The sequence below is a fragment of the Hyperolius riggenbachi genome, chromosome 1 (genome assembly GCF_040937935.1).
Source record: "Hyperolius riggenbachi isolate aHypRig1 chromosome 1, aHypRig1.pri, whole genome shotgun sequence".
Classification (NCBI taxonomy): Eukaryota; Metazoa; Chordata; class Amphibia; order Anura; family Hyperoliidae; genus Hyperolius; species Hyperolius riggenbachi.
In genome coordinates this window covers 334497510-334521334 of record NC_090646.1, presented here as the reverse complement: position 1 = coordinate 334521334, position 23825 = coordinate 334497510, and the positions used below count along the sequence as shown (strand labels likewise).

General features: G+C 45.6%; 1 protein-coding gene across 2 annotated transcripts in view; it reads left to right on the top strand.

Annotated features, from left to right (window-relative positions):
- Nucleotides 1–23825, top strand: part of LOC137510705 (protein mono-ADP-ribosyltransferase PARP14-like) — a 179156-nt gene that overhangs the window by 9687 nt on the left and 145644 nt on the right. For both annotated transcript variants that reach the window (XM_068233925.1, XM_068233926.1), the window contains exon 2: nucleotides 8079–8262. In XM_068233925.1, coding sequence (XP_068090026.1) covers nucleotides 8091–8262 — 172 coding nt within the window. In that variant the 5' untranslated portion in view covers nucleotides 8079–8090. The remainder of the gene's footprint in view (nucleotides 1–8078; nucleotides 8263–23825) is intronic.

The following is a 23825-nucleotide window of genomic DNA, read 5'->3' as shown; positions in this document are numbered from 1 at the left end:
CCCTACTTCTCCTCTTACTCCTTCAGGTGCATTATCTTCAGCAGCTTTCTCCCTTGCACCTTCACAGCCACCCTCCTCCACTCCGCCTCTCACCTTGAGCGCTTCCTGCTCCTCAGCCCACAGCAGCAGCCAGGTGTCCGTGAGGGAAATCTTTGAGTGGAAGAAGCCAATTTATGCCAGTCACCCCCTTGCCGGCGTCTGACAGCTGGCTTGGCGGAACTGTTAGCTCGCCAGCTGTTACCATACTAGCTGGTGGACTCTCAGGCCTTACGGAAATTTATGGCGATTGGGACACTGCAGTGGAAGATACCAGGCCGCAATTATTTCTCAAAAAATGCGATGCCCAAACTGTGCCTTGAAGTTGAAAGGCAAGTGGTGTCATCTCTGGCACACAGCGTTGGGTCAAGGGTCCATCTGACCATGGATGCCTGGTCTGCAAAGCACAATAAGGGCAGGTACATTACTTACACGGCCTATTGGGTCAACCTGGTGACCGCTGGCATGCAGGGAGTACGTGGCTGTGCAGCGGACCTAGTTGTGTGACACCTCCATGGCTTGTAGGCAGGCCTGCTGCCACCTCCTCTCCTCCTCCTACTCCTCCAGCTACATCTTCTTCACTGTCATCCTCCTCCTTGGCTGAGTGGCAGTAGAGATGGCCCGAACAGTTCGCTGGCGATTGGTTCCCGGCAAACTTTGGTGGTTCGCGTTTGCGGTGAACCGCAAACTTTTACGGAAGTTCGGTTCACCCCCATAGTGCATCATTAGGGTCAACTTTGACCCTCTACATCACAGTCAGCAGACACATTGTAGCCAATCAGGCTACACTCCCTCCTGGAGCCCCACCCCCCTTATAAAAGGCAGGCCGCATCAGGCATTGGACTCACTTGTGTGCCTGCAGTAATTAGAGAAGGGAGAGCTGCTGTGCAGAGACCTATAGGGAAAGCTTAGTTAGGCTCTTGTAGGCTTCTTAGCTTGCTCCTTGCTGATTCCTATTGCTAAAAAAGCATCCCTCAACAGCTCTTTTGAGAGCTAATCTTGTTCTTGTGCCAGGTGCACATTATAATACCCATCACTGCATATACCTACCTGTTGTTCACAGTGCACCCACCTACCTACGTGAGCGCACGCAGTGTCACTGTGCCTGTCCGGTACCTGTCTGTGTGTGACAGGTGCACATTATACTACCTGTTGTTCACTTCAGTGCACCCACCTACCCACGTGAGCACACGCAGTGTCACTGTGCCTGTCTCTGAAAAGTCGCCTAGGTCACAAAAGTGTTCAGTACCTCACCTTTATCAAAATGAATGAGGCATGGATCCCGGAGGGCTACTGGCTGCCCGAAGACTAAGTCAGTCCCCACACACAGCATCTCTGCCTGCACGCCGTGTGACTGCCTGCCCCAAAACTAAGTCGCTCCCAACACAGCACCTCTGCCACAGGCCGCTTGACTGCCTTCTCTGCCACCACCAACAGGGCCCAGGACTCCAGGTGGATTCCTGAATTTTTAAGGCAACTGCTAGCAGCAGCAGCTATACTACTTTTTCTGGTGCATGTACATGCCTCCCTAATTTTTCTGGCTGCACTGCGGCTGCAACAACAAAACAAAAGGCATGTACATGTGCCAATTCCCCTTCGTGATCATTACCTTGCCGCGGTGAAGGGGCTTGCGTATCACAATGAAGCAATGACCGCTGGCTATATGTCTCGGGGGGTGGGCACACCCAAGATAATAAGGTTGTTGCTTCATTGTGGACAGACCAAATTTGATCAGCTGGACAGTCACTGTTGTTCTGTCATTGAGCTACCACAGCCCGGCAACCATATGGGCTTGAAAACCGCCACGGCCTGCACTCTCGCCATGGTGCGCACCAGTTCAGCATGGCCATCACTACACAAACAGCTGTTTGCAGTGCGTTACACAGTGAGTTTGGTGTGTCAGTGTGAAACAGTACTCTAATTACACTCCCTAATTGATGTATACACACGCAAGATGTTTTAAAGCACTTTAGGCCTGCAATTTAGCATTCAATGTGATTTCTGCCCTTAAAACGCTGCTTTGCGTCAAATCCAGATTTTTCCCTGGGACTTTTGGCGTCCATCCCACTCATCCATGCAAAAACTCAGATGTTAGACCCCTTGAAACATCTTTTCTATCACTTTTGTGGCTATCATAAGTGTTTCTAGTTTTCAAAGTTCGCTTCCTCATTGAAGTCTATTGCGGTTTGCGCGAACCGAACTTTTGCAGAAGTTCGCGTTCACGGTTCGCGAACCGAAAATCGGAGGTTCGGGCCATCTCTAAGTGGCAGTACTACTCTACTGGTGCTGCAATCTTCTCTCCAGCTACACAGCCCCAGCTGCCCAAGGCCTATGCTACATGCCAGGTACGACGGTGTCACGCCATCTTGGACATGTCTTGCCTCAAAGCCGAGAGTTACACTGGAGCAGCTCTCCTGCCTGCTCTTAACAAACAGGTAGATCAGTGGCTGACCCCGCACCAACTGGAGATTGGCAATGTGGTGTGTGACAACGGCAGCAATCTCATTTCAGCTTTGAGTTTGGGAAAGTTGACACATGTACCCTGCATGGCACACATGCTGAATCTAGTAATTCAAAGATTTGTGTCTAAGTTCCCAGGCTTAGAGGACATCCTGAAGCAGTCCAGGAAGGTGTGTGGGCATTTCAGGTGGTCGTACACAGCCATGGCGCGCTTGGCCAATTTTCAATGGAGAAACAACTTGCCAGTGAGGCACTTGATTTGCGATAGCCCGACTCGCTGGAATTTGACACTCCTGATGTTCGATCGCCTGCTACAACAGGAGAAAGCCGTCAACGACTATCTGAACAGCTACGGTCAAAGGTCAGGCTCTGGGGAGCTGGGCATTTTCTTGCCAAAGTACTGGACACTCATGCGTAATGCCTGCAGGCTCATGCGTCCGTTTGAGGAGGTGACCAACCTGGTGAGTCGCAGCAAAGGCGCCATCATCGACTTGATTCCATATGCTTTCTTCCTGGAGCGTGCCCCGCGTAGATTGGTGGATCAAGCTGTGGACGTGCGTGACCAGGAAGAGTCGGAAGAGTGGGAACAATCATCAGCAGAACCAGATGTTTCCTCAACACCTGCAGCAGCACAGAGGAGGGGGGAGGAGGAGGAAGAGTTACCTGGGGAAGAGGAGTCAGATGTGGAAGGTGGTTTTTTTTTTGAGGAGGAGGCGGAAGAACAACCGCAGCAGGCGTCACAGGGGGCTTGTGCTGCTCATCTTTTCCATGGTTTTGTTCGTGGCTGGGGGGAGGAGGAGAACTTACCTGACATTACTGAGGAAGAGCAAGAGGAGATGGCTAGTACGTCGGCATGCGACTTTGTACAGATGGGGGCTTTCATGCTGTCCAGCCTGTTGAGGGACCCCCGTATAAAAAAACTCAAGGGAAATGACCTGTACTGGTTGGCAACGCTACTAGACCCTCGGTATAAGCACAAAGTGGTGGAAATGTTACCAAATCACCAGAAGGCAGAAAGGATGCAGCACTTCCACCGCAAGCTGTCAAGTATGCTTTACAGTGTGTTTAAGGGTGATGTCACAGCACAAAGGAATAAAGGTGCCACTGCCAGTAATCTTCCTCCTCCTACCATGTCCATGCAGGCAAGGACAGGATGCTCTAGCGATCTCATGGTGATGTCGGACATGCAGACATTCTTTAGTCCAACACCTCGCCTTAGCCCCTCCGGATCCACCCTACACCAACGCCTGGACCGGCAGGTAGCCGACTACCTGGCCTTAACTGCGGATGTAGACAACAGCGATGAACCCCTGGACTGCTGGGTGCGCAGGCTTGACCTGTGGCCAGAACTGTCCCAATTTGCCATCCAACTTCTGGCTTGCCCTGCCTCAAGCGTCCTGTCAGAAAGGACCTTCAGCGCAGCTGGAGGCATTGTCAGTGAGAAGAGAAGTCGCCTAGGTCAAAAAAGTGTTCAGTACCTCACCTTTATCAAAATGAATGAGGCATGGATCCCGAAGGGCTACTGTCCGCCCAAAGAAGTCAGTCCCCACACACAGCATCTCTGCCTGCATGCCGTATGACTGCCTGCCCCAAAACTAAGTCGCTCCCCACACAGCATCTCTGCCTGCAGGCTGCTTGACTGGCTTCTCCGCCACCATCAACAGGGTCCAGGACTCCAGGTGGATTCCTGAATTTTTAAGGCAACTGCTAGCAGCGGCCGCTAATAAAAACAATAATAATTTTTTCTGGTGTGTGTACATGTCTGCCTAATTTTTCTGGCTTCTCTGCGGCTGCAACAACAACACAAAAGGCATGTACATGTGTCAATTCCCCTTCGTGATCGTTACCATGTCGCGGTGAAGGGGCTTGCGTATCACAATGAAGCAATGACCGCCGGCTATATGAGTGTGTCGGGGGGGGGAGGGGGCTCACCTGACCCAAGATAATAAGTGGACAGACCAAATTCGATCAGCTGGACAGTCACTGTTGTTCTATCATGGAGCTACCACAGCCCGGCGACCATATGGGCTTGAAAACCGCCATGGCGTGCACTTTTGCCATGGTCCAGTCCAGCAAAGCCGTCACTACACAAACAGATGTTTGTGGTGCGTTACACAGTGAGTTTGGTGTGTCAGTGTGAAGCAGTACACTAATTACACTACCTGATTATTGTATACACATGCAAGATGTTTTAAAGCACTTTATGCCTCCGATTTAGCATTGCAATGTGATTTCTGCCCTTAAAACGCTGCTGTGCGTCAAATCCAGATTTTTCCCCGGGACTTTTGGCAGGTAACCCACCCCGCCATGCAAAATTCCAGGTGTTAGACCCCTTGAAACATCTTTTCCATCACTTTTGTGGCCAGCATAAATGTTTGTAGTTTTTAAAGTTCGCCTGCCCATTGAAGTCTATTGCGGTTTGCGAAGGTTTGCGCGAACACAAACTTTTGCGGAAGTTTGCGTTCGAGGTTCACGAACCTAAAATCGGAGGTTCGAGCCATATCTACCAACAGGTCCGATCTGTTTTCCGATCTTTTTTCTGATCAATTTTGTATAGAAGTGATCAGAAAATTGATCATAAAAATTATATGAAATCAGATCAGACCTGTCGGAAATTTTCGATTCGACCGTCAGTCTGATGGAAAATTGAATCGTGTGTACCAGGCATTAGGTCTACATTTTTTTACTAATACATATATACATATACATATATATATATATATATATATATATATATATATATATATATATATATATATATACATATATATACATATATATATATATATATATATATATATATACATATATATATATATATATATATATATATATATATATATATATATATATATATATATTATTTATTGAGAAGAAGAGACCAAATCCAAAAACATCTGTAACGATTGTGGAACTTTCCCCGTGATCAGCGCACAACGCGTGCGCTGACACGGCGGAAATCCTCCACAAGTGTATAATTTGCAGGAACCCAGCAAAAGGTGCTACGCACCCGTAGAGGGAAAATTCCTGTCGGCAGATGGCGCTGGGGAGTGCAGAGGAACCAATCCTCTGTACCTCCACAAATGCCAGACAGGAATTGTACGAAACGCAGAACGCAATCGCAAGAGAGGCGATTGCGAATGAGAATGAGCAAAGGGACAGGTTGTATGTGTGTGTGCCAATCCAGTCGCCACCCCGCAACCGCATACACACAACAGCAGATATGAAATAGGAACGCGATCGCGAGAGGTGCGAACGCCAGACGAGACACAAGGCAGATCAGAACAGAATACGAGGTTAGCAAAGGCACAGCAAATAATACAATGAGGAGATACGGAAAATAACAAATGCTAGCTAACCGCGAACACCGCACTCATTCGCAACAGTGCACGCGGTTATGCGCGGTCTCCACGTGATAAGCACAATAGAGACAAGCACGCCTAACTAACCATTAACAGACAAACATAAAACAGAGGACGCGAGCGCTTGCTTAACGGTTACCTCACCGAGCCTCCAGCAAGCGTAGCAGACAGACACACGAAAACAGGGACAAGCGAGAAATAGGATCCACAGCACTAGCGAAAAGTGGCTAGCGCGATCCAAGTACAGAGTAGCAGAACAGAAGGATCCCCAGCGCTAGCAAAAAGTGGCTAGCGCGATCCCAGAAGACAGAACAGAAGGATCCCCAGCGCTAGCGAAAAGTAGCTAGTGCGATCCCAGGAGACAGAACAGAAGGATCCCCAGCGCTAGCAAAAAGTAGCTAGTGCGATCCCAGGAGACAGAACAGAAGAGATAGCTGGTAGCAACCGCTGCACCAGCTATACTCCAAGAACAGAGATCAGAACCATTTCCTGTCAACCACCATAGGGACAGGACAATGGCAAACAGGCAAGACAAGACAGAACAGGCAATACAGATAATACAATCCTAACAGCACTAGGGAAATCTGCCTAGCGCAGATTTAGGGATTACTCTAAGCTGATGTTCAAACAGAGAGCAAGGCTGACACCCCACCAGGAGTGTTACATAGGACGAAATCCTTATGAACAGCGAAGCATTGTGGGAAAGACATAGTACTTATAGTACACGCCTCCAATGAATGTGGCCAGGCAATTTGCATGACAACGTATGCAAATTCCTCTGCAAGCACAAGCTGCAAAACTGACAGAAGCTCTTCTTTCCAAAGTCCTGCAACATGCAAACCTACACAATGGTCAAAAGACTGGCTGCCTGCACAGGCAGCTGAGCAAATCATCACAACATCATCCAACAAAGTAAAATGTGCTCTTCCCCCAATTTTTAACATTTTAGAAATCAAGAACATCCAAAAGAAACACATAAGGCCCGGTTCACACTTGCGGTTGTTTGCCAAACGGACCGGATGACCTGACCGGATCCGGACCGGATCCGGATCGGAACCGTACGGTTCTGATCCGGATCCGATCCGGATCCGGTCAGGTTGCATCAGGTGTTCATCAGGATGCGATCCGGACCGTTTGGCAAAAGTAACGTAAAAAACAAAAAAAATGTTGGGGTCTGGGAGGTCAGCAGAAGGGGGACCTGTGGAATCAGGCCCTCTGCTGTTTAGCACTCACCTCCACCTGCGACATGCTGCCAACATCTCCGGATCCGGATCCAGCTGTGCTGCTCCACTCCAAAATGCTTGCCCACGTGTCCCCATCCAATATCGCCGCAACAATCCGCATAGGAAGTGGGGTAGAACATCCGGATTTCTCAGCCAGTGTGTTGTGCGCTCTCCGGTTCCCATTGGTTTGTATTGGCCGGATGGTGCAGTCCGGCTCCGCCCCGGATACGGCTGCCGGAGGAGCCGGATCAAAAAATAGCGCATGTTGGAACGGAGGCCGGAGTCCGGATCCGGCCCGGATCCGGTCCGGCTCCGGTCCGGCAGAACGGACGCATGTGAACGGACGCATAGGCTTTCATTGCTATGCCGTGCGTCCGTTCCGTCCGTTCTGCAAGCGGTGCGGCTCCGGCACGGCGATTCCAGACGGCCACCGCTAATGTGAACCGGGCCTAATACACAATAAAAATAATCAAATCACACCCTCCCCTACCTCCTCCTCCTCCTCCCAATCTATGTATTATATTCCTCTCCATATCTAATCCAAAAAAAACCCCACACACATAAAGATATCCATCCCACTTCCAACAGAAATCACATTTCCCTCCACGAGAGACTTCTCCCCTACATCTCCATCATATTCGCATACTCCATTGTGTCTTGAAACATATACCACCTTTCACCATCTCATTTGATAAAAGGATAACAATCTCTTTTAACATCTGTTTGATTTTGCATTGATACAATCACTTCATTGAACTGAAGAGGACATCACATAATCACAGTTAAAATGTATGTGACTGGCAGAAGTAACAGAAGCTAGTGGAGTTTTAGTTCATTTACAAAGAGGTGTTGTTACAGAAAAAGAGTTATATTGATTACATATAGTTTAGACACACCCAGTTCATAAAGAATCTGAAATTTTGCTTCCTGGACTGGAAGAAAGATTTTCCAGTTTGTACTTTCACTTTCACATTTTATTCTTCATTGCTATTGTTAGGCTGCCTAAACCATGGCTGACTATCCGTTCTCTATAATCGTCACCTATCCTAGAGTACTGAACCAGGGGCAGGAAAAAGAGCAAAAGTTTTATTTCTCTTTGAAAAGAAAATCTGGTGGAGGAGAATGTCGTATAATCAAGCTGAGTTCCACCCAGTACAGAGTGAGCTACAAGACAACGGAAGGTAAGAAGACTGAAGTGTTTTTACAAACACAGAGGGAGGAAATAAGAGCTCTACAATAGACTAAATAATGCTGACATGTTAACATTAATGTTAAAGAGCAGTTCACAGTTTGTGCTGAAAGCATTTGATTTTTCAACTGTACTGATTTTTTTGTGTTGCTTTGGGTGATTACAATTTATCGGCATAGTACAATTTCAGTATGGTTAAAGTATTATCAGGGCTGTTTCTACCCTATTTGATGCCCCAGGCAGTTTAACCTGTGTCATCCCCCGCACCGCCCCACCACCACCATCACACACCACCATACAAAATATTCTATTGACACATTGCAATCAATCACTGGATTTCTATAGGATAAAAATATACAACAGAACTTTGTCCAGTACAAATGCTAGCTTCAGAAAGCGAAACAGGAGTGTTGACATCATGCACACTGCAGCTGAAAATGACTGTGGCCAAAACAGATTGTGGCATTAAGTACAAACAGACAGTCCAGGCACTGGCCTTTTACAGCTTTAATTTCTGATTCAGACCATACATGCGAGTAAAAGCAGCTTCACACACATTTTTGGCAGGATACATCAAACCTGCATCCGTCTGTGCTGGTTGGTTGGGTGGGTGGGAAGCTGGTGACCAGGGGGTGACAGGACGGCACTACAGCCGTTTTGCACCGGTGTGGCACTTGCTCATGTGCTCTGTTCCTGGGTAACAGCAGCGTGCTCGGGTTTCCGAGGTAAACTCGTTGGCTCCACACGTGCTGTCCGCCATTGGCCCACTGTGCTGACACACACTTAGGTTGAAGGTGAAGGGGCAGGGACTCGCGGTCTGCCGGCGAGATGCTCCATGCATTCGCTAAGGTGCATATAAAGGATTACAGAGTGTAATATGCACCTTAGCGAATGAGTTTACCTTGGAAGCCCGAGCGCGCCGCTGTTACCCAGGAGCAGAGCATGTGAGCAGAGCATGTGAGCAAGCGCCACACCAGCACGAAACGGCTGTAGTGCCGTCCTGTCACCCCCTGGTACTTAATGTATCAGCATGTTTTCCACATAAATTACCGGACGCACGCCCTTACGCTGACTTCATAGACAACCACATACGTGCTAAAGGGGTGACGTTTTTGAAAAGATCTGGTTTGGCAGTACGCAGGCATCACCTTCTACCCCCACCAAGCTGAGTGCCGGGTAACCACTTTCTTAGTGTACTTACAAAACAGATTGTGGACTGAGACATTTGTTAGGCATAATAAAAAAGGTACGAAAACCTAGACATGCTGTAGGAACTGTATTAATGTGCCACACTTCCTGTCCACATATGTTGCTGGGCCACAAGCAAGAATCTCACAGTGGTAAGGTGGCTACTAATGATATAATTTGATGAACTACCATTTATGCATGATTAATCATGTGAATGATTGTAAATGAATGTTCAGGATGGAAATCGGTCGCATGAACGATTGCGCATGCCGCAAGATGTCGGGCCGAAGTTGGTTGGTCGGGTGTGCGGTATGGCGGCGATTTCTGGAATGAGCACCGAGACAACGAAACCCCAGCCGCTGCTGCCGCAATGTATAAATGTACCTCCCGTCCTGTGTGTGCAATTATATGTTACCTGTCCTGTTGCAGCCTCCACACGTTGTCCGCAACCTCCGGGCGGCTCTCTGTACACACCACTGGCGCATAGCGTCTGATGTCAGACGCTATGTGCCGATGTCAGACACTATGCGCCAGTAGCGTGTACGGAGAGGGGCCTAGAGGTTACGGACACCGCGCAGAGGCTACTACAGGACAGGTAATGTATAATTGCACACATGGGGGCACATTTATACATTGGGGGCAGCGGCGGTGCGAATGTGGAGGGCTCAGCCGATTCCCTGAAGATTTCATGCTGAAATTGGACTGGAATCGGCCTGTAGTATATGGGCAGAATCGACAAAAAGACAAATTTATCTCTAATCAGATTCTATTAGAGATATATTTGTCTCTTTGTCTAATCTGCCCATAATCGTTAGGTCTATGGGCACCTTAACGGACAAAAATTTAACCAAACTAATCAGATTGACAGGATCAATCCAAAAGTTGGACTGATTTCATTAATTGTTTGACAAATTGTATTGTGTGTTCACCTTTACACATCAAGAGGTAGACTTTAAAAATATACGTGGAAAAAAGAATACACAGTAAATAAGAAAGCATAACTGGCTAATTCTAGTGATGAGTAGATAAATAACAGGTGGTTATCAAATATCCAAGGAAAGTCCACACACCACACACGCAGGAACTTTTTTTGCTCCATCACTATATATACAGTACAAACGATCGTATTACAGACAGTTATCAATGGCATTCAGATATTACCAACCACAGGCAAAAGTTGATGGTATGCAGATAATTACTAATGAGAAGCAGAAAACATGATAGGCAAATAATACCAGTAAAAGGCAGATAGTAATTGGTTGATTCCAGTGGCAGGCAGGTAGTGATCAATAGATTCTAGTAAAAGACAGGTAGGGTTCCTATAATAGTCCCAAGTAGGAGTGGGTGTTAATTAATAGTAACAAGTGCTAGGTAAGGGCCTAAGCTCACTGACGCAGTTGTGTCCGCTTTTCAGTTAAATATCAATGTTAGAGATGCTGAAAAGCAGACAGAGCAGATACAACTGCACAAGTGTGTTAAGGCCCTAACAAAGAGTGCTAAACAGCTGTTTGTGCTAGGTAACATTGGATACCTACCAAGTAGCAGGGGTTCTAATTAGTACTGTATTTTTCACTATATAAAACGCACGCCCCCTCCCCTTCAAAAAAGTGGGTTGAAAATGTTGTGCGTCTTATGGACCAAATAATGCAGGACCAATGTCAGGTCTCCTTTTAAGCTGTCTCTCCCCCAAGCTAATAGGGATTCCCCACAGCCCTTTGCTGAATAAAAGTGGCAGCACAGCGCTCTCACCTGTCTGGCCAGTGTGCTCCTTCCTATCCATGTCCTTTTATGTTCATCCTTGATGGCGCCTGTTCTCTGAAACTGGCCATCTGGTCAGAGATGCGGCACCAGCGACAATGAAGATAGAAGGATACAGACAGAATGGACACGCCAGACAAACAGGTGCAGGCATTCCGCTGCCACCATTACTTTGTAGGGGCCGCACGGGATCACTATTACAAGTGATTTGCTCATTAGTGAAAGTTGATTTGGGTTTTAAGTTATTATCTTCATTTTTTCATTTATTCCGGACTTGTATGTGGTTATTAGCATGATTTGGCATAGCTCAATAAAAGCCCTACTCTTGCCCATATAGTTACCATGCATGCGGGAGGGGGGACAATAGAGATCATGCCTCTGCAACCTGAAGACACTTCTGCGTTAAAAAAAATTTTGTTATGGTTTTCCTGCTCTAAGCCTAGGTGTGTCTTGTGGAGAGAAAAAATATGGTAACTATTGGTGCTTTGAAGTATAGAGTGCCAACAGCTGTCAGTACTAAGCAGCAGTGGGCGCCGAGAAACTGTGATTACTAAGTAGCAGTGGGTGCTAATTAGTATTAACATGTTGCAGTGAGTGCTAAGCAACTCTGGGTGCACAGAATGATGATATGAGATTCCAGTCTGTATATTAAACTATTATGTATTCTAATTGTATAGAAATTATTGTATATACAACTATTAAGTAGATAACTGTTATGGTTGTAATACCTATGAGATATCTAGTAACTTTTCAAAATGAAATAGAACATAGAATTGTTCATCAGAATCTATGCTATAGAGGTGTACATAATGTTGCCTTTGGGGCATCGGGACCCAATCCCCATAAACAACATCGCTGGGATGGGCTGGACAGGAGTGAAGTCAGCTGTGTAGCATACAACATATTCTGAGCTATGCAGGAGGGCTGAATGATGATGGATGACGTATGTGACATCATAGGCTGGTGGGGGAGTGGTATGCACAATGCAGATGGCCGTCGCTTGGCCACGTTGATTCATCTAGGCATATCACTTGTGGGGCGACAGTCATGGGCTATTATACGCACGCTTGATTATTGGCTAAGGCGGTCGTTATCATTTGAGTGAAGGTAGTTTTACACTCACCTAAACTTTCTAGGTCAATGAATCAGAGACATGCAGTGATAAAAATATAATGTAAAACCAAAGGATTCTATGATGCTCATCCACCCCACCAATGTTAACCTGCATCCTCTTCTTCGCGGCCACGTTCCTGTCTGCCTACGAGCGTGGCTGCATTGTGCAGATGCAACTATGGCCCATGTCTAGCAGCAGCAAAAAGCCACTCAAGCACAAAGGAAAAAGTCATACGCAAGCGGCTGGTGTGACGCCTTCAGTATGTCATATCGAATAGGTCATATAGAATACATCGAGCCATGCACACCTTTTGATTACAAAATCAGAAAAAATTCCCTCAGACACACAAACCCCACAGAATTAATTAGCTAGCATTTAGCCAGCATCCAAAGGTGCAATAAACTGGAGTCCAAGTATCCCTGATGTGTAACAATGCCATAAATGTGGCCTCTATTCTGGCAGAAATCATAAAACCAGGGATTCTGGAAGAATGCTTTCTGCAGTTTTCACAAATTTTCAATGGGCTAGGAGGCCCCTATGTTGTTCACCTTTGCACAGGTTGTGGGGCCCAGCCTGACACCCGTTCTGTGAGGTCGGAAGACAAATTGGACCTCCGAACCTGATGTAATACATTTTCGAAGCAGCACTGTAATACAGTATTACTCATGTCATCGTCTTCATGTTTCATATGTGCAGACTCGTAGCAGGCTGCAGAATACCAAGGCACATTCTGTTTGTTAGTACATGGCAAAGAAATGAACAGCGCTACTTAAAAACAGATAAGTGCCTACCTGCAAGAGAGTGCAAGCCTCACTTGTGGGATAAAATACACACCTAGCATACACATAACCTGTCTACCACTGGAGGATGTTGGTTTCCTGTAACAGCTTGCATGCAACTTGTTAAGTACTCGTCCCTCCCACTGCGAAGAAGTCATCCTCATATGGGAGGGGACCTAACACTAACTAAATCCTAACCTATGCATATGCATAGCCTGGGTGCGCTACGAAGTTTCTGGGGGGGCTCAGCGCACCTCTGATTGTAGGCCATTCGGAAGCGGCCTGGTGATGCGCTGATCCACCTTTTGTGCAATTTTCAACATTCTGTTTGTTGATCTGACCAGGGCCGCTTCTCTCATGAGGCAAAGTGAAACATTTGCATCAGGCAGCAGAGATTACAGGGAGCATTTTAGTTCTGTGTTTACACTAACTGCGTGTAGTCAGAGTAGGAAGAGAACAAGACTCAGAGCCAGTCAGTGTGCTATTGTGTTGAGCTGCAGCATGTCATGTGAGAACATTAATTGAAAAAGAGTAAATTGTCGGGTGCTGTGCAATCATTCCAAATCGGGTGGGCTGCATGCTCACAAGTTTGCCTCGGGCAGCAAAGAATCTAGAACCGGCCCTGGATCTGATTAACATGTGCAGGACACGCACGTTCTGCCAGCTTTCTGCTCTTTTGTAAGAGGGTTGAAACTCCCCACTCCTGCAGGGAGGGACATGTCTGTTATGTCAACCCCTCCCTCCAGGACAAGGTGTCTTTAAGAGTTTGACACACACTGACCTAATGGTCCACTCAGAGCTGGGACAAGGTCCTCCAGCACCCAAGGCTGAGACACCAAAGTGCGTCCCTCCATCCGTCCACTCCAGCCGTCACAGACTGTTTTCTATTAGACTAAGAGGTGCCCCAGGGCCCCCAACACCTTCATCTCTAGTTACATGGCTTGCAGTCACTGCTATGTATGCCCTTTTATTATTTCTCTTTGCTTCAAATACAATAGGGGAATGGTAGCTCAGGGAGTTGTGCACCCCCTGCTACTCTGCACCCTGAGGCTAGAGCCTCTCTCGCCTCTGCCTCAGCCCTGCTATCATCTGTTGTTTAATACCATCCAACACATACCATCCGACACCCTCGCAGGACACATGCATCCACCATTTTGGATTATTCCTCACAGAGACTTTATTGCTTTATTGGATTGAACCAACCACGGTATTTGAATTTTTCAGGCATTCTCCTAATTCCTCATTCCTTACTTACTTCTATTCAACCAATCTGTGAGATATATTTATTTGCCAGCTAATGTATATTTTTGTGTATAGTTTTATAATAAACAGTTGAATAGTTGCAGTTTTGCCCTTCCTATCAGATTATTTAGATCTATGCTAAGAACTCCATGTCCATATAAAAGAGACACCCTACTGCATTGTTTTATTTGCATAAATAAAGGTGAGTGTTAAACTACATATACACGAATGATAACAACTGCCTCAGCCAGTCAGGTGTGTGTATAATAGCATTCATTGAAGAAAAGGAACATTGGTCGACACTGCATGCATAAACGATTTATTTCATTCTCAAGTTGCAATCATCAGCATTCCAGATACTAACACGTTCAGCAAGATATAAAACTGGTGCACATACCGGTCCTGGTGCGCAGTTCAGTGGGTGGTGGGTGCAGGGTACAGCTGCTTAAGCTGCCATGGTACAGCTGCCTGATGCAGTTGTGTCCTGCACCCACCACCCACTGAACTGCGCACCAGGCCCGGTATGTGCACCAGTTTTATATCTTGCTGCACGTGTTAGTATCTGGAATGCTGATGATTGCACATAGAGAATGAAATAAACCGTTTATGCATGCAGTGCCGACCAACGTTCCTTTTCTTCAATGAATGCATTTGTATCTTTAGTCAGAGCACGCATAGCATGGTGATTGGATACTATCCGGACCTGAGTGACACGGTTAAAACCCTCCATTGTGTACTGCTGTTCCAACGTCAGCATTTGTATTCCTACCTTCCATGTGTGTATAATAGCGCCCGACCTTCACCCCGCAAGCGATCTGCCCAGTGTGCAGCTGATAAGACCTTTTTGTTAAATTTACTGGAAACCACTGCTTGTTGTAAAATATACACTGACGATACCCAGATCTACATTTCAGCACCTGACTTGGATAATTTAACAGCTTGTGTCCCCTGACTGTCTCAATGCAATCACCTCCTTCATGTCCTCAAGACTGACATGGTTATCTTCCCACCTCACAATTCAATGCCTGTGTCTGACATCACTATTTCTGTTGAATGTACTTCTATAACACCTGTCCCTCATGCTCACTACCTAGGTGTAATATTGGACATGTTGAAAACCGATCTTCAAGTGACATTACATCTGAATATCTTTCTGCAGCATGCGTAAACCACACTGCATGCGCAGATGCACCAGATATTTGCCTTAAAGGATACCACAACTGACATGTGGCATAATGAGATAGACATGGGTATGTACAGTGCCTAGCACACAAATAACTATGCTGTGTTCCTTTTTTTCTTTCTCTGCCTGAAAGAGGTAAATATCAGGTATGTAAGTGGCTGACTCAGTCCTGACTCAGACAGGAAGTGACTACAGTGTGACCCTCACTGATAAGAATTTCCCCCTTTTTTATCTCTTTCTTGTTCTCAGAAGCCATTTTCTTTTAGGAAAGTGTTTTATAGTTGGAATTTCTTATCAGTGAAGGTCACATTGTAGTCACTTCCTGTCTGAGTCAGGACTGAGTCAGCCACTTACATACCTGATATTTACCTCTTTCAGGCAGAGAAAGAAAAAAAGGAACACAGCATAGTTATTTGTGTGCTAGGCACTGTGCATACCCATGTCTATCTCATTATGCCACATGTCAGTTGTGGTATCCTTTAAACTCAGATTTCTAGATCTCCAAGGAACCTCCACCAAAAAAAGTTAAATCCAGGCCTCGCTTTGTCACATATCAAAAAATAACTTTATTGTAGAAAAATTCACAGCAATCACAAACTGCATCAAAGGACTCTAATAAAATAGCTAAAAACACTTAGAACCTAAGGGTTAGCCCGGCAGCCCCTGCGTCCCACTTATAAATGCATGCAATTGCTTTCTCATCGGATGAATGTCATGGATGGATGTGGGTGAAGCGTGCGTGGGACGCAGGGGCTGCCGGGCTAACCCTTAGGTTCTAAGTGTTTTAGCAATTTTATTAGGTGTAATATTGGACTCAAGTCTCTCATTCAAACCACACATTGACAAACTATCCTCCTCTTGCTGCCTCCACCTAAAAAACATCTCCTGCATCTGCCCTTTTCTCACACAGGACACTACCAAACTTCTGGTGCACGCCCTGATTATTTCATGACTAGACTATTGCAACTTTCTGCTCTGCGACCTCCCTGCCAACCATTTAGCCCCGCTACAGTCTATCATGAACTCTGCTGCATGACTCATCCACCTCTCCTCCCGCTTCTCCAGCCCAATCCCCCTTTGTCAGTCCCTTCACTGGCTTCCAGTTACACAAAGGATACAATTTAATATCCTTACTCTCGTCTACAAAGCTCTCCACAACCTAGCTCCTTCCTATCTAAATCAACTTATTTCCAGATACCATCCTACACACAATCTCCGCTCTACTAACAATATCTTCCTTTCTTCTTCCCTGGTCACCTCTTCTCGCTCCCGCTTACAAGACTTCTCTCTATCCTCTCCCCTCCCTCAACACATTCACTACTCACTCACACTTACTCTTTTTAGGTGCAACCTGAAAACTCACCTCTTAAGGCAAGCATACTCTCCTACCTAGGACACTGCACATTGACCACCATTTCTGCCACCCCATACACAGCTTCCCTTTACCTATTGTCCAATCCCTTAAACCTTTAGTTTGTAAGGCCTTTTGGCCAGGGCTCTCTTCCCCTTTTGTTTCACAATGCTGTGTAATGTGTGTACATACCTCCCACCCCTGTGTAAAAATATGTAGTTAATTTGTTCACTGTATCAGCTGTTATCCACTCTTGTCCTATATTAACTGTTGTATTGTTTATTTTGTATTGATATACCCTGTAGGCTGTTGTACAGCCCCACGGAAGATGCTGGCGCTATATAAACCTGGCGCTATATAACTCATTTACAATTATAATAAAATAAACAGTTATTTGGCTAGTTAGGTTACAATTAACTATTTTCTTACCTTTAGGAATAATTAGATTTAAGATCCCTCTATATTATAAAACCTAGAGAGTGGTGGCAGCATTACCTCAATTTCCACGGCAAAATCTATCATTTTATTTTACTAATTGTATATACAATCGAGATTGTATCATGTATGGGCTCACCAACCAATCTTAAATGGTTATTGCGCTCACAGTGGATTTGCTTCTGGAAGTCTTTAATGAATGAGACCTGAATGGCAACTGTAGCATAATAAGACGGGATCTGTCACAGCTGGCTCCATGCGACTGCACAGGAGTAGGACGTACTTACACCTGCACTCGTATACAAATGGTAGTGTGCCCATATGAACATAGACAACAAGGGCTTTGTAGGGTCCCAGCGCTTGATCAGTGCAGTCAAGGAGGATGGTGGAAGCTTGGATTATCCAGAGCCTTCACTCTGTAATATAATATTACAGAGTATATAATATAATGTATTTATATAATATAATATAATATAATAATATAATATTATATAATATAATATAATGTAAGCGTCTAATTATGATCCTGTTTTTCCCACAGGTGCCCTGGGTAGGTACCCTGCCCTTCAGGTAGCACTGGGTGTCAAGTTGCAGAGGGTGCCAGGGCCTTTTCTTGGGCAGTGTGGGCAGGGCGACCACCCTGGGTGCAGACCAGCGAGAACCAGGAGGAGGGGGGCGCAGGCAGAAGGACATAGCTAATAGGGAGATGGTGATGCACGGTGCAGCCAAATGTAAAAAAAAAGATTACCATCGCGATCATCTTCCTTGACTCCTCCTGTTCTGCCTGTAAGTCATCATCATGTCACCACCGCGTGATGACACCTGATGTCCTGTATTATGTAGTATCCATGTACTGCAGGCTGTCAGTGTGCGACGCCCATGGAGGAATCTGCTTTCTAGGCTCTCTTCACCTGTGTGTTATCCTGGTCCCTGCTTCCTCCTGGGTGAGCAGCTAGTTACTAGCAAGTAGGCAGATCTACTTGTGACCTGTAGCTGTGTGACTGTCCCTAAAGAGTAAGGGTTTGCGAGTCTATGAGGTGGGGGGAAGGGGGGCAATTTTTACACCTTCGCCCTAGGTGCAGTGTAGACTAGAAACTTCCCTGGAGGGTGCTAATCTTTATGTTAGTCTCTAATTTCACAAAAAAAATGTCTATCACTCCTGGCTTTCCACACAATCACCCATGAAATGTATTCATTCATTATATGCTTGCACATCTTTTTAAAAGCTTTCTTATGAAATCTATGTAGATCCATCAATGCGTTACCCATATATATATATATATATATATATATATATATATATACATTTATATATATATATATATATATTTAGCTTTACAGAGTGTTATATATGGGTATAGTTAATTACATATTGCAAAATAATAATACAAAATACAGGAGAGAATATAAGTAAAGACAGAGAGGCAAGCATGACAGATCCTTCACTGCTGGTCCTCTGAAGAGAAACATGTGAATGGTTCATTATTCAGCTATCCTTTAGGTAATTATTATTAAGGCTGACATTTCAGTGGTTTTTATTTAACAGTTGAATCATATCTTAAAGAGAAACTCAGACCAAGAATGTAACTTTATCCCAACCAGTAGCTGATACCCCCTTTTACATGAGAAATCTATTCCTTTTCACAAACAGACCATCAGGGGGCGCTGTATGACTGATATTGTGGTGAAACCCTTCCCACAAGAAACTCTGAGGACCATGGTACTCCTGGTAGTTTCCTGTCTGTGAACCTTGTTGCATTGTGGGAAATAGCTGTTTACAGCTGTTTCCAACTGCTGAAAAAGCATGCAGCAGCTACATCACCTGCCAACAGTAAAAATGTCACTATGTAATAAATGTCAGAATGTAAATCAGGGATTTAAAAGATTTTACAATGGGCAAACACTGACTAAATCATTTATACATAATTATTGTAAAATGAAGCACTTTTTTACATTATTTTCACTGGAGTTCGTCTTTAAGCTCTCTGCCTTCCAAAAAATCACTCAGCCCATCGGGGTTCTTTAATATTGTGAACTTCTGCTGAATCTTGATGGATAACGGAAATGGGAAATCCTGTCTGTAAGTGTGGTGTTTTCCCCCTTTCTTTCATCTGTAACTTCTGCTTTTAGTTTTAGCCCACATAGGGCCTCATCTGTTTTGTCAGCGACTAAACTTCCCTTTTCCACTGAGAGAACTTGTTCTTTAGGTCTTCTAGTTTAAGCATCCTTTTTCATTTGAAGAATCTGAAATATTAACCATATATTATGGCATAAGTACTGGGGGAGCAGAACATACAACCGCTGCAGGGAAAAGTGGCCGCTTCTTCCCTCCCTCAATCCATGCTGCTACTGCAGCTACCAGCTGTCTCATACAGTGGGATGCCAAAGTTTGGGCAACCTTGTTAATCATCATGTTTTTCCTGTATAAATCGTTGGTTGTTACGATAAAAAATGTCAGTTAAATATATCATATAGAGACACACACAGTGAAATGAAGTATATTGGATTTACAGAAAGTGTGCAATAATTGTTTAAATAAAATTAGGCAGGTGCATAAATTTGGGCACCACAAAAAAGAAATTAAATCAATATTTAGTAGATCCTCCTTTTGCAGAAATTACAGCCTCTAAACGCTTCCTGTAGGTTCCAATGAGAGTCTGGATTCTGGTTGAACGTATTTTGGACCATTCCTCTTTACAAAACATCTCTAGTTCATTCAGGTTTGATGGCTTCTGAGCATGGACAGCTCTCTTTAACTCACACCGCAGACTTTCATTTATATTCAGGTCTGGGGACTGAGATGGCCATTCCACTGTATACTTGCAAAGTGTTGCAGTGAGAGCGGGTTAAGTATATAAACCGGCTCCAGTGCTGGTTCTCATCTTATTATTAGCTGCCCACTCACGTATCTTCTATAATAATAATAATAACAACAACAATTTCAGTATTTGAATAGCGCTTTTCTCTTGTCAGACCCAAAGTGCTTGCAGCCACTAGAGATCACTTAGTAGGCAGTAGCAGTGTTAGGGAGTCTCATCCAAGAACGCCTTACTGAATAGGTGGTGGCTTACTGAAATTGGAAGAGCCGAGATTTGGACCCAGCTTTCCTATTAACCATTACCCTATTCAGTCATTGCTCTGTCCTAGTCCTCTATGTCATGTGCACAATGCGTGTGCGTACCTGGAATGGGGAAGAGTGAATAGCTGGTTGTAGCACAGAGTAGACCTGGCAGTGAAGCGGGTAAAATACCCTCTGTAGTCGCTGTCCTACTCTGCATGGGAAATGGGGAAATGGTCATTTCATTGGCTCCGCATGCTAAAACTCAGAGTGGCTGTTATTGGCTGGTGGGGGAAAGGGGGGGGGGGGGGGAATAAATAAAAATTAGGGAAATTTATAAAAAAAAAAAAAAAAAATTAACACTGCAGGAGCGATCAGAGCCCACCAGCAGAAATCTCTGTTGGTGTGGGCAGAAAAGGGGGGGTGGGGATTCATTTGCATGCTGCATGGTATAGCTCTACAGCAAGCTTTTAAAGCTGAATTGCACTAAATTGTAAAAAATAGCCCAGTCACTAGGGGGGTGTAAGCCTATGGTCCTGAACTGGTTAATATATGGCACATAATCTCCTGCTGATAAAACTGATTGCCCGGCTATTTTGCTGAACCTTTGACTACAATACATCCTATATCAGTTGTGTTAAAGTACCCATACACACTATTCCATTCTAAGGTTAAGTCTATTAAAAGCTAAACAAATCTAAATCGATTTTCCAGTTATTTTATCAATCAAAGGCTGTTTCTTCCTAAGGGCCTTTTTTTTTTTTTTTGATAATTTCAGCTAATCTTTATTGAACCAAAAGGGTAGGCCCAAACAGTAGCATAAAAGCCTAAAGAACAAAAAACAAGACAGCATAACTCAAGTATTTCAGTAAAAAAGAGGCCTTTTTACACTAAGGGCTTGATTCAGTAAGCAGTGCTAACTGTTAGCATGCTTCTGAAAAGGCCATTATCACGCCTAAACTCAGTTTGGGCGTGTTAAACTCAGGTCGCGCGCAAAGACCCGCGCGTAAAGTTTTGCGCGTGCACAGCACTGCGTGCAGCGCGGTGTGCGCGAAGTGCCCATTCAAGTCTATGCGGCGTTTCGCGCGCACCGGACTTAGCAAACTTTTGCGCGCGGGACTTTGAGCGCGATCAGATTTTAGAAACGGTGCTAACCTACTTAGCACCCTGGTTAACACGCCTAAAGTCTTTAGCACCGTTTACTGAATCAAGCCCTTATTGTGTTGGTATTCATTGCGGTTTTTTTACCATACCAGTGCATTCACTTGGGCAGCACGGTGGCGTAGTGGTTAGCTCTCTCGCCTTGCAGCGCTGAGTCCCTGGTTCGACTCCCAGCCAGGGCACTATCTGCAAAGAGTTTGTATGTTCTCTCCGTGTCTGCGTGGGTTTCCTCCGGGCACTCCGGTTTCCTCCCACATTCCAAAAACATACGGATAGGTTAATTGGCTCCCCCTAAAAAATTGGCCCTAGACTACAGTACTTACACTACATAATATAGACATATGGCAAAATGGTAGGGATTAGATTGTGAGCTCCTTTGAGGGACAGTTAGTGACAAGATATATATATATATACATTGTACAGCGCTGCGTAATATGTCGGCGCTATATAAATACTAAAATAATAATAATTCATAAAAAGCTTTCAGTTAAAACGTGTATAGTGTAAACTGAGCCAAAGCAAAAGATGGACATTACTTTAAAAAATCAGTTGTCCTTTCAGTTATAACTGAGAACGATTGATTAACCATCTTAGCGGTATGGACGAGCTCAGCTCGTCCATCACCGCCGATGGCTGCCGCTCAGGCCCTGCTGGGCCGATTTTGTTCAAATAAAAAGCAGCACACGCAGCCGGCACTTTGCCAGCCGCGTGTGCTGCCCGATCGCCGCCGCTCTGCGGCGACCGGCCGCGAGCAGCGGCGAAAGAGGGTCCCCCCAGCCGCCTGAGCCCTGCGCAGCCGGAACAAATAGTTCTGGCCAGCGCTAAGGGCTGGATCGGAGGCGGCTGACGTCAGGACGTCGGCTGACGTCCATGACGTCACTCCGCTCGTCGCCATGGCGACAGGAGAAGCCAAACACGGAAGGCTGCTCATTGCGGCCTTCCGTGTTACTTCTGGCTGCCGGAGGCGATCGGAAGAACGCCTCCGGAGCGCCATCTAGTGGGCTTTCATGTTTCAATAGTTTTTTTTTTATTTAAAAAAAAACCCTCCCGCAGCCGCCCTGGCGATCTTAATAGAACGCCAGGGTGGTTAAAGAAAACCTGAACTGACAATTAAAAGTCAAAATAAACATACACAAGTCATACTTACCTCCTGTGTAGACTACTCCTCAATCTCTTTTTCCTCTCCTGCGTCCTGTTTGTCCACTGTGATCAATAGAATTCTCCGTCCTCCATTTTGAAAATAGCCATTACACCAGGAGTCTCAAACTCGCGGCCCGCGGGCCTTTTGCGGCCCTCGATACAATATTTTGTGGCCCTCGCCGGCAAAAGCATCCTTATAGTTCGCTTCAGTGCTCCCAAGTAATCTGCCGCATCCCCGCTGCTAAACGAGGGCTACAGAGCCCCCAAATCACCCGGGGGGCAATCCGCCGGCATTTCCTGGAAGGGGCAGAGCTTTCAGCTTCAGCTCTGCCCCTCCTGACGTCAATCGCCGCACGGATCGCCGCCTGTCCCCGCCCCTCTCTGTGAAGGAAGAGTGAGAGGGGCGGGCAGAGGCGGCGATGCGCCACGATTGTGAAATTCCTTATGCGGCCCAGCCTCATCCTGACTTTGCCTCCTGCGGCCCCCCAGGTAAATTAAGTTTGAGACAGCTTTCTGGTCAGCACACAGTTAAACTGTAACATCTCCCACTTGAGCCATAGGGAAACATGGACACATCAGTTCTCCTCTCAGCTGTAACTTACAACAACTGATATATTTTAGTTCTGACAAAATGTTGTCAGAACTGGAAGGGATCACTGTAAGTAGAAAATGGTGAGCTTCTGAGAGGAACTGATGGCAAGGTAACTATGTAATGTTCATTTGAAGTTACCTCATGTGTTTATTTTAAATAATTTTACTCAGTACACGTTCTCTTTAAGTGTAAGGGCCTGTTTGCATTACATGCAGTGCGATGCGGCTACATAGCGGGTGTCCTTTAACCAATGCACGGCAATGGAACAGTTTCCATTGTGTACATTGCGTGCGGAGCGATCCGAGAATCTGCAGCATCCTCCCGCTGTCACCTCCATACACTTCCGCATCTCCCCATCCGGAAATTATGCAAACGGCAGCAGAAGTGATGCGATGCGGCTAGGTAGCCTCACTCGCATCACTACATAGTGTAAACGGGCCCTAAAAGGACCCTCAGGGGATGTGTGTGGTGTACAGATGTCACTTTGCTCTGCCCTGCATTGAGCTAGTGATGCCAGCATAGCAACTGATATTAGATCAGATTTCTGCTGTTTA